Raw genomic sequence first — 14,278 nt, 5'->3', positions numbered from 1 at the left:
ACCAGTCCTTTCAACTGCTTGTTTTATTAGTTTAGGTGATCTTTATGACTTGCCTTGTAATTCCCATTGAGTAATTAACGCGACAAAATGATAAATCATATTTCAAGCTTTAATCACCTTAATTTATCGCAAGCACATCTTTATCACGAAAGTGAAAAGCAACACATTTTCCTTTAAATTAAACTTGTCTACGGTTATTATTATTCTACACCTTATTACATGTTTTTCCTAATTACTGATGACTATACTTAACAATGAGATTGAAATAGTTCATAAAAGGGACTAAAAATTCACAGATATCGCATAATAAATAAATGATTTTAAATCACTTTATTACAGTTATCGATTTATTTTTAATAACTCATCTCCATCAATTCTCGTCAGTTGACTAGAGATAACTGAAACAATAAGAATGGCCCTAATTTGTCTGTCAGTCATGCTATTGCTATGTAGCATCGAGATTGAAAGTTCTTATAACTCGTTTGATTTGACCAAAAGACTTAGGCTTTTAGACCCACCAACTGATGGTGAGGTCAGCACACGAATCATCAGCGATCAATACTTCAAACAGAGAATTGATCATTTTAGCACCACAGACACAAGAGTGTACGATCAGGTGAGTTCGTTTAGGTGCTTGCAGCCAAGAGAACATTACTCAAGTTTTATGCAATTTTGTCAATATTCTATTGCATTATGCAAGATCATTACAGCATACAGATAAAGTCCAACTAATAAAGTGGAAAATAATACCTGTATCAACTTTGCTTATATGCACAGTCTGTCCCAGATAAGGATAAACAGCATGGGGATCTCAGAAACGATAATAAAAACAAAATGGTTTAAATTAGGAAAATGATGTGCAATTTAAAGTAAATTAATAATCTGTTTTTATACCAGCTAAATTCCGAATGGTTATGAAAATATCAGAAAAAAAAAACGAATTTGGCGGTTTTCGTTTTTTGCAAATAACTCTTATACGGTTTCAATTAGAGGAATCAAAGTTTTACATTATTAAGACACTTTTTTGAGAACTTCTTAGCAGTGTTGCCAGTTTCCTTGTTAAATCCTTACTTTTGGAGATAAATTGTTAAACCTTTAATTTTCATATAGGCGCAATATAGAATATTTACATTTTTAAAACCGTCATAAAATTCCCTTTTCAGGCATCTATTACAGTTGGTATTTTTCTCAGAAACTCTATGAGTTATAGCAATTAAAACATGTTTTGATAAATCGGCTATGATTTTGACTTACAGGAATGGTACACATTAAATAAATAAATGCCATGTAAACATTAAAAATGTTTAAAGTTGTAGAATTTTAAATTGGCTTGATGCGTTGTTTTATTTTTATTATATTTATATATTATTATATTTTATTATATTATATTAATTATGGCTCAAAATTGCTTCTCCAATGAAGAGATATTTGATATGTTGTCATGCTACATATTACGTCACAGAAATTGTGTAGACGCTGAACATATAGTGCGATCATTTCAAAACTTCCCACTCCCAATATTTTTTGCAACAAAGGAAATTAATTTTAACCAGAAAACACGTCAGATGTCTAGGGGAAAGCTTAAAACCAGCGTGCCTTGTATTTTAAATTTCGCCCCTTTGTGCCCAAGTACCCCCACTTCAAATTATTAAATGGCACCCCCAACTTGTAGCACATAATTTTAAAGGTCTTAAAATATCCGATTCATTAATGTTTCGACAAAGAGGACAAAGGAGCGAAACCTAAAATACAACGTACGCTGGTTTTAAACGCCCCCCTCGATATCTAAGTTGACGTATTTTTTGGCTAAAACTAATTTCTTTTGCTGTACAAAATATTGTGGGCGGGAAGTTTCGAAATGATGGCACTGTATGTTTTAAATCAGTTCCCAGAAAGAAAGCAACTCGGAAAATTCATATTTAGAAGAGTGGGGTCTAATTTAAAGAAATATGGTTCATTTAAGCAAACTGTAAATGCTCACCAAAAGAAGTTCATCGGAGGCATACAATATGCTGTTTTACAATCTGTAATAGAAACTCCAGAAACATCATTTAGGTACATTGAAAAAAGTACTGGTGTTGCTAAGTCAACGGCCCATCGCACTTTAAAAAAGAGCAATTTTCGTCCTTATAAATTTAAAGTTTCTCATGCTCTTGTACAAGATTATGAAGTTAGGCGTAGAAGTTTTTGTGAATAGTATACAAGAAAATATGAAGATAATATAAATTTTCTTTCTAAAATAATTTTGATGGATGAAACCAACAATGAAATTTTTAACCGACATACTCATTATTGATCACAACAAAATCCACGGTTAAAAACATCATTAGGACACCAATATAGCTTTGGGTTTAATATGTGGTGTTGAATATGTGAAAATAGTATTATCAGACCAGTTATCTATTACAATTCTCTCACTTCAGACCGGTATCTCAACATACTGCAACATAGTTTTGAAGATGCGTTTGACAATTTACCATTAGCGGAAATTCGTGACTGTTAGTTCCAGCAAGATGGGGCTTCGGCACATAATGCGAGGATAGTAAGGAAATATCTTACTGGATAGTTTTCAGGAAAATCTATTGGAACTCACGATAACGTTTTGTGGCCAGCGCGATCTCCGGATATAACCCCATTGGATTTTTTCTCTAGGATTACATAAAAAACAAAGTTTTGAAAACGAAGAACAATTACAAATACATGTAAGAGAGACATTTAACACTATTACCCCAGAAATATTAAAAAGGGTTTTAGATTCGACGATGAAAAGAGCATATCTATGCTTGGAAAATAATTGCGGTTTACTTGAACATTTATTATAATTTGAAATTTCTATTTGATCCAAATTTAGCCGTATTGTCGTTATTAAATGTATAATTTAATATAATTATGTTTTAAATTTTATGCTGATTTCAGGGATACGCATAAGTAAATATAATTATGCACACTTCAAACAAATTAAAAGTTTTACAACTTTAAAACATTTTTGACGTTTCCACAGAATTTATTCATTTAATGTGTACCATTCCTATTAATCAAATCATAGCCGACTTATCAAAACATGTTTTAATGGTTATAACTCATGGGGTTTGTGAAAAAAATACCAACTGTAATAGATGCCTAAAAAGGGAATTTTATGACGACTTTAAAAATGTAAATATTCTATATCGCGCCTATATGAAAATCAAAAAATCAAAAGTATCTCTAAAAGTAAGAATTTAGCAAAAAATAGTAACACTGTGAAGAAGTTCGCAAAAAAGTGTGTTAATAACCTGAAACTTTGATTCCTCTAACTGTAACCGTATAAGAGTTATTTGCAAAAGACGAAAACTGCCAAATTCGTGTTTTTCCAGATATCTTCGTAGCTATTCTGAATTGAGTTGGCATAAAAACAGATTATTAATTTACTTTAAATTGCACATCTTTTTCCTAATTTAAACCATTTTGTTTCTATTACGTTTTCGAGATCCCCGTGATGTTCATCCCTATTTGAGACAAACTGTGTACGTTTTCTGCGTGTTTTACGTATGTTTCTACTAGTAGCTTGAAAGTTAAAGTAAAATCAAAAAGAAATAAGTAAATAAATAATAAAAAGAAGAAAACCCGCACGAAAATGGAACGGAAAATCGATGTCCGATTTTTTGGAAAATGCAGGAAATTTTTACGAAATGATTAACTGATCTTGCAACTGGCAAGTAAACTTGCAATAAATAGTAATACTCCATATAATTATTTAAAATTAAATCTATAGCTTGCTAAAACACTGAGTTTGCACGTGACAGAATAATTTAAGCAGCATGTTGCCAACAGCATCACATGGTCTTGTGAAAATTTTCACTACGGTATTTAAAAAGAAGTGTTCAAAAAGATACTCAAAGAAGGACTTTAAACCTTTTTAAATATTAGAGTTAATTCAGGTTAGTTAGACTGGTTTTAGTAGTCAATATTTTTCATTGATTCTATATATTCTGTTGTTTTTAAGTCAGACTCGTCAGTCAAAAATTTCAAAATACTCAGAATTTTAATAAAATCTGTATATAGAAAGTAATCGACAATAACAACACACGTTCGGCACCTATATCTAGAGGTAATAAAAATTATAAGACGATCATTTATCTTGTGATCTTCAGTAGATAAAGTAATTTTTAAGATAAGTAGCCTAAATAATGGAATCATAGCTTATGGGTAATAAACCATGATTATAACATGTAAATATCTAGTTTTCGACATATATTTATAACAGAGAATCTGGAATTATTGAATTATCTAATGAAAAACTCGAAGATTTGAGATTGGGTAAATGAGTAGACAAAGAAAAAAGAAAAACCGTGTTTTCATGCAAAATTTCGAGAGAGCTCCCCCCCCCCCCCCCGAAATTTCTGGACCAATTTTTATGTGCCTTAGAGACATATCAAAATATTTTTATTAACCGTCGAAAATTTTATTTAAATTGACCTAAACTTTTTTTGATAATAACATATGGATTTTTTTTCAAGTATGAAATTCCTGTGTTGTGTAAATGAAGCAATTTCAAAGTTTTATCCATTTGATCCTTTCCCTTTCTATATTTAATAATACGTCTTCTCTTGCAGGTCTTGATTGAGCTGATTGCTGAGTAATTTATATTATTTTAATCTGCAGGGTGTCATTACTACCTCCTTTTCATATATTTTCCTCTCCCTCTTTCCTCCACCCTCAGATGAAATTGCCAGGCAGATTTATGTTTTTAAATCAATGTCTATTTTTCATATTCTATTTTATGGAAGTGCGGATGTTCTTTGGGAACAAAAATGGCTAAGTCTTTGATCCATTTATTCCATAGGGATAACTAGCATCAGAGTGAACCATACAATACTAAAAATATCCTAAACTATTTATACAGGTTGATCCATAATTAGTCGTACAGAATTACACCACAGACTCCCTATGTGCGCGAAAAGAAGTTTCTGCACCGAAATGGGTTCAGAAAGTGGTCAATTTTCGCATGTTTGTAGAAAAAATCTTTTAAGACTCACTGTATGTCAGGATAGTTCCTTACTCTTTACAAAAAGCAGATACGGCAGATATTTATTTTTATTTAATTGTATTTAAACTTTTGAGCAATTTTTGTGGAAATCACAGTCGAATTGAGGGAGGACTGAACAAATTCGCATTAATTAATGGTGAAAGCGTTACAGCTGGTAAACGTTGATTCAAATTATGCTTTCTCGATAAATCTTCCTAGGAAATGTAATGAAATCCAACAATCACCTTGAATCACATAAATATTCATAAACTAATAAGTACAAACTTTCCAAATTCAAACGCTGACTGCAATAAAGGAGCAAGAAAACAAATAAATTCATAAACGTTTACTAACTTTTCAACATTCTGCTTTTGAATAATATCACAAAAAACTCCGAATAACAACCCAATAAAGTATTCACCTTGGCCAAGCTTCGTCCATGAAAATTCCTATGATTTTTAGCACCTCGTGAGTGTACACACCATTACTCCAATTAAATCACATCCAGTACTTAATGGCTTTATCACAGACAGCAATAACGTTTTTCTAGAGATATCACGTTAATGAGGAGTACTACGATGAAAGCTCGAACCACGTTTTTCTTATGCTAGGCGGTGAATGGGAGGCAACTACAATTTGGCTCAGTTCTGGAGCATGGATTAAGAGTGCCAAGAAATATGGAGCACTCTTATTTTATCTTGAGCATCGATATTATGGCCAAAGTCAACCTTTTGAGTAAAAATTCAATGTTATACATCACGCTCAGCTCCATGATAAGCCCTTTGCAGAGATTTAAGCACTGAAAATCTTCAGTACCTCAGTGCACATCAGGCCTTGGCAGATGCGGCCAACTTTATACAGGGCATGAACGATAAGTATAACATGTCCACCTCAGAAGCAAAATGGATCGTGTATGGTGGGTCTTATGCAGGAACTTTGGCCTCATGGATTAGGCATAAGTTCCCCCATCTAGTTACTGGATCTGTAGATTCTAGTGGGCCTTTGGAGGCCGTGCTTGATTTCCATGGTAAGTAATTAGAATTTTCATCCCAATCACCATGTTTAAAGGTATCAAAATTTGGCAGAATATTTACAAGTAGTACGAGACGGTTTGGGAACTCACAGCGAGAGCTGTGTGACTAATGTTAAGGCTGCTTTCGATAAACTCGATGAGTTAGTGGAGGGTTGCTTAGAGGATTCAGAAATATACACAGAGCTCAAAAGCATGTTTCAGGTAATTTTCAGTATTTGACGAATCCTCTAATGATCTTTCGCGAAATCTTTCTCACCAATGCCTCAAGGCTTTATGCTCTGTAGAAAACTTACATAATTTCAGCTTTGTGACTCAATAGAACTCGATCAAAGCAGCGCGAAAGACCTTTCAGCTCTATTCGAGTTGATAGTCGATAACGACTTTGCATATGCAGTTCAGTACAATGGAAGATCAGAACTTTCCATTGATACTGTTTGTAACATTATGACTAATGACTTGGCTGGTACGAACCTGCGCGCCCACGTAATGCTTTTTGCGTATTGAGGAGGATGTTGCTTTTAGACACAGATCCACTGCAAAGATTGGGCGAAGTAAACAGTTTAGTATTGAACAGCTCTAAGTCCGATTGCTTGTCTTTTCAGTATGAGGAATTTGTGCTTTCTCACCAAAATACCAGGCTTCCCAGTAGCTCAATGAGTAAGAAAGCTTTGATGGAAAATTATCCAAATATAATCACTGATCACTTGTAGGCCGCCAATGGTTATACCAAACTTGCACTGAATACGGTTTCTTTCAAACCTCCTCCCAAACAAACCCAATTTTTAGTTCCCGCTTTGATGTAACTTTCTTCACCGATCTCTGTGCTGATGTGTTTGGTGCCCAATTCACTCCATCTTTCACATCCGCAGGTAGAGTTGCTATTCGATAAAGCTTTTATTTCCTTACATGAGATTGTGTAGCTATCCATGCCACAAATGTTCAATATGGAGGCGTTAACGCTCCTATCAGCAATGTGGTGCATTTTCATGGAAGGATCGACCCATGGCATGCCCTTGGAAAACTGGAGACCACGGATGATGCAGGAGACCGGGTGATAATTGTCGATGGTGATGATTATGAGAGGTTAATGATCAGTTGACCGTATAATTCATTCGTTTTTAGATGCATCTCATTGTGCCAGTATGTACGATATTTCGAATACCGACTCAGTAGATCTTGCTAATGCAAAGAGGGAAATTGATAGGTTGGTTGGGGTATGGCTAAAAGTGGTAGCTGATGATTCTACAGGAAGTGCTTCCTCGGTTGTTGCAAGTTTTTACGTGTTGTTTATAGCCACAATTGTCCGTTTGATGTAATGATTTTAGGCAGTAATAAACGTTCTGGTTGAATTATATAATCTAGCTACCTTAGTAACATCCTGTATATAGCTTCAACTCTTGCGAACTCGAAACTTCCCTTTCATATGCGAGCTGTTTGACCAATGAGGAATTATTTGTTGTCAAACACTTAATTTCACTCACAATTGCAGCTTTGTGATCCTGTTGAGGTCAGTGAAGGAAACGAGAAGGGCCTGATAAATCTCCTCGAAGTTCTATCCAATGATAATTTTGCGCACGTATTCCAATACAATGGAAGGATTGATATCACCATTGACATCATCTGTGACATTCTCACCAACGAAACCGATAGTAATTTTTTACTCACGGCACCACCTGGCTGAATAACCTCAGTATTTCTATATTCCAGATTCATCTCCTCTCCCAAAATTATCTGACTTCAACAGTCTTCTGTTGCTAGACAGTGGCACAGACTGTACTTCATATAAGTATGAAGACTTGGTCGCACCTCACTAATATGCAGTTGTGTACTCTAGTTCAATAAGTAAGTTGATTTAGATTTTTACTGATGTGCCTTTAAGCCTTTAAAGAAACAATTTAAAGTAACAGAGAATTTAAAGTTCAAGTTTCTGGTGAACTTAGGTCGTCAATGGCTGTACCAAACTAGCACCGAATACGATTTTTTCCAAACATCTTCTCAAGCAGATCCAATGTTCAGTTTACGATTTAATGCAACATTCTTCGTGGATTTTTGTGTAAATGTGTTTGGCAGTCAGTTTAATAAAGCACTTGCTTTGGCAAGTAAATCCAAAATCTTAATCCAAATATGGTTTTCTAAGCGACAATGTAGGTATCAAAAACACCAATATTCGATATGAAGGAGCTAAAGGACCTCTAGCAATATTGTACATTTCCATGGAACAACTGACCCATGGCGTATTCTAGGGTAGTTCGAAACCATTGAAAAAACTGGGAATTTCGTTATTATCGCTGATTGTAATTTTTACTCTAGTTGCCATTTTGGCTTAAAACGCCTCGAAATTTCAAAAATTTGAATGTTCCGCGTAACCGTTCGAGGCCAAGATTGGTCAGAGTCAAGGTCAGAATTAAACAAATTTAAAGTCGTCAACGACACAAGCGCAAAAACTCCATATCAAGTGATGAATTTTCTCTAATTTCTAAGTAATTTTTAATTTATTTACGAGTTCATTTAGTGAAAAATGAATAGAAAACCTGAAGATAATTACTATGTGATTTGTTTTAATGACGCCACGGTAAATAAACACGTTTCTTATTAACCTTGGATGATAACAAAAACACATAACCTATATCTTTTATTTCACTCACTAGACAGACTCTCCGCGGGAGATTTTAAATTTAATAAAAGTACAAAGTACACATTTTTTTAATTTTTACGCTTATGTTGTTGGCGACTTTGTATTTATTTCCTTCTGACCAACCGTGGCCTCAAACGATTACACGGGACATTCAAATTTTTTTAAATTTGGAAGCATTTTGAGCCAAAACGGCTCTAATTAGAAGATTCGAAAAATTACGGAACGATGGCCGATCTTGAATACTATGACTTCTATGTAAAAGTTTTTCATTTGGATAATCCGTGCAGGCACAAAAAAATGAAAACCGATTTCCCATGTTAATCTCCTATGTCCAGTGTTCGCCTGGACACCTGATACCATTTTTTATTTCAAACCTTCAGCTCCAATAGTTTTAGAGATACAGCCAGTGCCCTCTGTAAACAGGACACACGATATACTGAGTTCTACCTGGATTGAACTAAATCGGCCAATGCGCAGAAGGAAATTGATAGGTTGATAGGAACATGGCTGAGAGTTACCGCTGAAGACAGTTCTGCAACTTCCAGAGTTTCAACTTTTTGTATGATACATTTAGGGTTAATTGCTATTTATGTGATGCATTAATATCTATACAATTTCACTTTATCATCACTTGATGGGTTTGATATGACGCCCAAAGGTTCATTTTTCCAGTAAAATAGCATAAGACATAACTGGCCCCATACCTTCGAAAGTAAAAGAGACATCACAACCAGGTCTGAACGAAATCTGATCCATAGCTTTACAGTCGCTTGGGACTAATTTAGGATATCCTTTACAGTCCTTTACAATTCTTCGTCTTTCTAAACAGGAACCCACGCCATGGTTCCTTTAGGCTCCTGCAAGACTACCACATATTCAACAAACTCATGTATCCAGATTTCATGGACATGATTCGGAGTTGAATGGTGATTGAAGATGAATGAATTGAAACCTGGTATAAAATGAGTAGTTAATGCTCGGGATGTCACTATACATTTCTAATCTACGTACCTATAGTGTGTGGATTGGCCATCCTCAGCCGCCATCTGACACCAGAAGTATGGGCACGTCTAGTACAGACTTTAATTATTTAAAATGGAAATTACGAGCAAGTAAAGCAAAAAGTACGTGTGCGTAAACAAAAATATGACGTCGCGTAAAGCACAAACTACGTGCATGTAAGGAAAAATGTGACGTAGGTGAAGCAGAAACTGTACATGTAAACCCGACATGTTCAGATTTTTCGAACTAATCGCAATGATTCCATAATTTTATAATTTTTTTTATGACAATTAATCTAGAGGTTGTCGAGATATCATTGATCGACATTTTGAAATATATGGCTATATTCCACTTTTGGAAATTTTCTGAATAAAATTGGAATTTCTGAGTTGCTGTTTTTCAGTCTAATATACAGATATGTATCCTATATCGAATTTGAATACCTCACTTGACGTCCTGGAGTCTTTCCTAAGCCATTTGAGCGGGTACTTTTATTCTAAAGGCATTCGAAACTCGTAAAAAATTGTGTCAAAGTGACTACCTATCTCAGGAAATGAAACAAATATTACAACGTAGTTGTATGAGATATGACCTTCAGGGAGTAAAGCTTTCATTTCCTTGTTATAAATCTACGGCTAACAATGCAACAATAAGTAATTTAAGCAAATAATAACGTCACAGATAAATAAAGTTGACACCGGTTATCCAAACTTACAGTGGCGGCTACTTCATAAAACCAATTGGTCGATGATTCCACCAGAAATATTTTTGAAATGGGGCAAAAAAATTATCGACAGCGTTAAACTCGTAACAGCAATATCAACTCACCGCCCGCATTGACCCTGTGCCCATTAAATGGGAACTTCGAGTATTTGAAGGAAGGCAATAAGTTTTCAAATACAGCTGCTAGCCGGCATCGCGGTCAACAGCCGTCTCGACGCGTTTATCAGTCGGCAATAGCATGCACTTTCATTTTTTACAGTGACTATTTTTTTCTTAACGTTATTTTTAGATTTACTTTCATGAGTATGTTGTTCCAGAAGTTTAGTCTTGCGGTAAGACGCTTAAGTGTTTTGTTTGATGACTTTTGTTTGAATGACGTCCCAGTCACAATGACCATTTCTAGCCATTACAAACTTGCAGAGCAAGAATACCTCCGAGTCTGAAGCCACCAAACTTAACTCAAAGATAGATCATGATTCTGAAGAAGTGGCAAATTCAAAGTGAAGATAACCTCTTACCATGGGTTAATTTGAATTTACCTTAATTAAGAATGGCCCACGAAATCAACAAATTCAATGACTTCATCTAGTAATTTGGAAGTTTTATTGTGCAATGTTTCACCTCGTATACATATTATTTATATATATATTATATTTTTATGAAGTCACAAAAGTAGTATTCTAAATCATAATTGTATCATCTCGTATTACAAACTACTTAAAATTAATGTAAATGATTCATAAAGGGTAAATAGTTCATAAATTTGGATTAAATGAGATGTGTTTTTGAAGGGATAGTTCTCATTTTAAATCATAAAGAGATTTAGGGATCAACGCGGATAAATATTTTTATAGGTACTATCATAAGAAGGAGATATTGATAAGTTTTTAACACTGTTCATTCATTTGCGGCAGATGCACACTGCCATCCAAGATATAGAAATGACCCTCATATATTCCGTTTATCTGTTGCTATTTTTGTTAAGCACGGTTCAAGCTGAAAACATTCCTCTCATCGATCTTACCAGGTTGAGGCTCTTGGACCCTCCAGAAACTACATCAGTTGGTGTAAGAATAATCGCCGATCAGTACTTTGAGCAGAAAATTGATCATTTTAACCCAACGGACACACGAGTTTGGAATCAGGTAATTACTACTCCTATTTACAGCTATTCATGTACCAAAGAAAGAAATCCTGCATTATCTCAATCATAACTCAATAGATCCTCTGCATTTAGCTGAACATGAGGGTTTTCTCCGCTATTAACATTTATAGGAGATATTCAATTAGCAGCAATTCAAAATTTTATTATATTTTCATCGCCAATAAAATATCTGCATTACCGACGGATGCTTTGATGAATGATTAGATGCTAAGCTTAGTTGTTATCACCCCAAATGAGCTGCGCTAAGCATTATTCGCCTCGCAAATAAATATTGTGATTTATTTCTATTAAAGGGTGATTATCCTTTATAAATATCTGCTTAATACCTTTCCAGCGATACCATATCAACGAGGATTACTACAATGAAAGCTCCAAAAATCACGTGTTCCTTATGCTCGGGGGCGAGTGGGAAGCCACGATTAACTGGCTGAATTCTGGAGCCTGGATTCAGAGTGCCACAAAATATGGAGCTCTCCTCTTTTACCTAGAGCACAGATATTATGGCAAAAGTCATCCATTCGAGTAAAGATCTTAACCATCTAAACGCGCAATTTTAAATATATTTTTACCAAACAGAAACTTGAGCACTGAGAATCTGCGATACCTAAACGCACCCCAAGCCCTAGAAGATGCTGCTAACTTCATCAGAGGCATGAATAAAAAGTATAACATTGAGACCACAGAGGCGAAATGGATAGTTTTCGGTGGATCGTACGCTGGAACTTTAGCTTCCTGGATAAGACAGAAATATCCTCATCTTGTAGCTGGTGCTGTGGATTCCAGCGGTCCTTTAGAAGCAAAACTCGACTTCCATGGTTCGCTGAAACCAACTTCCTCAAAGCTAATTTAGTTTTTAATGAGTTTTTTCAACGCAGAATACTTCCAAGTGGTAAGAGAAAGCCTGGCCACTCAGAGCGACAGTTGCGTCAACAATATCAAAGAAGCTTTTGATGAATTGGAAGAATTGGTAGGGGGATGTTTAGAGGATACAGCAGTGTATGAGGACCTGAACTCCATGTTTTCGGTATTGATATCCTGCATCTGATCATGACTCAAGATTATTTGTTTTTAACAATTTCAGTTGTGCACATCCATCGAACAAAGCGAGGGCAATGAGAAAGATCTGTCTTCCCTCTTCGAAACCCTAGCTGGTTCTAACTTCGCTTACATTGTCCAATATAACGGAATGCTTTCGATTTCTATGAATGGTGTTTGTAATATTATGAATGACGAATCCAAAGGTAATACCTAAAAAATTGTCAACAAAATTACTATTGATTTGGATGGTCAGGCACTCCTCTGCAGAGATTGGGGCAAGTAAACAGTCTCATACTACAGTATTTTGGCTACAACTGCACTTCCTATAGCTATGAAGAAATTGTGACTTATTATCAAAACACTGCCATATCAACTAGTTCGATGGGTGAGGAACATTTAATTTTCATAAGCTTCTCAGAACGCAAAAAAATATTTTGAAGCCCGTCAATGGTACTACCAAACCTGTACAGAATATGGATTCTATCAGACAAGCTCACAAGAAAATCCCATATTCGGTTCACGCTTCAATGTGTCATTCTTCACAGATTTGTGTTCAGGCATATTCGGCAGTCAATTCAATGAGGAGCTCATTTCCGCAGGTAAAATAGTAAAAGTAACATAAAACCATCATAAGAAAAAATCTTCGCAGGCATTAACGCTACAAACGTGCTATATGGAGGCGTCACCGCCCCTGTTAGCAAAGTTGTTCATTTTCATGGAAGAATCGACCCTTGGCATGCTCTTGGAAAGCTGGAAACCACTGATGATGTAGGAGACTCGGTTATCATAGTTGATGGTTAGAGTTTTACAATTAACCTTATGATCAGATACTTAAAGAACTTATCATAATATTTAGGGGCTTCGCATTGTGCCAGTTTGTACGCTATATCATCAACTGACTCTGAGGATCTGGCAAATGCTAAGGCGGAAATTCACAGATTGACTGGAATATGGCTTGGAATTGATGAAGTGAGAGAGCCAGATTCTGCTTCATCTATCGGTGTTAGTTTATACCTTTTGAGCATTGGCTTCATTATTTACTTTATTAATTAATAACGTAATTACTAAAATACATACAATAAAATTGTTTTTTGTTCTTTAAACAATCGTAATTATTGTATCAAATAGACTAATTTTCTCACACTACCTCAGAAATTATCCGTTCTGAGCTAAAAACTTATTGCACAATGAACAAATTCCATCACTTGTTACAGAATGTTATTCTGTAATGGTTAGTCAAACCCTCACAGCCGACCATTAAAATACAACATAGGCGATGACAATGGAATGTGTATGTGAGAAATTCTGGAAATTTGGATTGTAGAAGTATCATGAAAATACGTGAGGTTGGGTTGAAATCAAGAAGCAACAGACATGTTAAGGCATTGCTAAAATACAGAGTTTTTCGATTTTTTGTAGACCTGGTCTGAGGTCAATACCTAGCAACCATAGGCATGGGAGAAAAATTGAGTTATGTTGAGGTCCTCTACCTACGTTCGCATTTTGTGTCCATTGCGTTCTGAATCACTCTGCATCGAAGACTACATTGTCCATCAAATGCCGATTTCAAATACTAGAAAATCTCCAGAATTTTTACTCTTCCTATTATCTCCAGATAGACGAATCTCTGGATCTGGACCTTATCCAGACCAATTTTAGAGATTCGCAGATTAGAAA

At 35.2% G+C, this 14,278-nt stretch overlaps 2 protein-coding genes across 2 annotated transcripts; both read left to right on the top strand.

Moving 5' to 3' along the window:
- The first annotated feature begins 388 nt into the window (after nt 1-388).
- LOC136417386 (putative serine protease K12H4.7) lies at nt 389-7,389 on the top strand. The gene is made up of 9 exons (XM_066403056.1): nt 389-616; nt 5,556-5,740; nt 5,794-6,032; nt 6,091-6,239; nt 6,342-6,501; nt 6,561-6,695; nt 6,749-6,907; nt 6,959-7,105; nt 7,161-7,389. The coding sequence occupies exons 1-9, from the start codon at nt 413-415 to the stop codon at nt 7,352-7,354; spliced, it is 1,572 nt and encodes a 523-aa protein (XP_066259153.1). The 5' UTR covers nt 389-412; the 3' UTR covers nt 7,355-7,389.
- Nucleotides 7,390-11,294: 3,905 nt separating this feature from the next.
- LOC136417385 (putative serine protease K12H4.7) lies at nt 11,295-13,670 on the top strand. The gene is made up of 9 exons (XM_066403055.1): nt 11,295-11,543; nt 11,898-12,085; nt 12,140-12,378; nt 12,439-12,587; nt 12,645-12,804; nt 12,855-12,986; nt 13,042-13,200; nt 13,251-13,397; nt 13,458-13,670. Exons 1-9 carry the CDS (start codon nt 11,313-11,315, stop codon nt 13,652-13,654), a joined length of 1,602 nt encoding a protein of 533 aa, XP_066259152.1. The 5' UTR covers nt 11,295-11,312; the 3' UTR covers nt 13,655-13,670.
- The last annotated feature ends 608 nt before the right edge of the window (nt 13,671-14,278 follow it).

The sequence above is a fragment of the Euwallacea similis genome, chromosome 28 (assembly GCF_039881205.1).
Source record: "Euwallacea similis isolate ESF13 chromosome 28, ESF131.1, whole genome shotgun sequence".
NCBI classification, from domain to species: domain Eukaryota; kingdom Metazoa; phylum Arthropoda; class Insecta; order Coleoptera; family Curculionidae; genus Euwallacea; species Euwallacea similis.
The sequence above is the reverse complement of the archived record's forward strand: the minus strand, read 5'-3'. Positions and strand labels throughout refer to the sequence as shown.

Excerpts from the sequence above, each read along its gene's own strand:
- LOC136417386 (XM_066403056.1), top strand. The coding sequence starts at position 413 with ATGGCCCTAATTTGTCTGTCAGTCATGCTATTGCTATGTAGCATCGAG. Across the intron at positions 6,502-6,560 it reads TATGACTAATGACTTGGCTG|ACACAGATCCACTGCAAAGA; the intron begins GTACGAACCTGC and ends TGTTGCTTTTAG. Across the intron at positions 6,696-6,748 it reads GCTTCCCAGTAGCTCAATGA|GCCGCCAATGGTTATACCAA; the intron begins GTAAGAAAGCTT and ends GATCACTTGTAG.
- LOC136417385 (XM_066403055.1), top strand. The coding sequence starts at position 11,313 with ATGCACACTGCCATCCAAGATATAGAAATGACCCTCATATATTCCGTT. Across the intron at positions 12,086-12,139 it reads GGCAAAAGTCATCCATTCGA|AAACTTGAGCACTGAGAATC; the intron begins GTAAAGATCTTA and ends TTTACCAAACAG. Across the intron at positions 13,398-13,457 it reads CTCGGTTATCATAGTTGATG|GGGCTTCGCATTGTGCCAGT; the intron begins GTTAGAGTTTTA and ends CATAATATTTAG.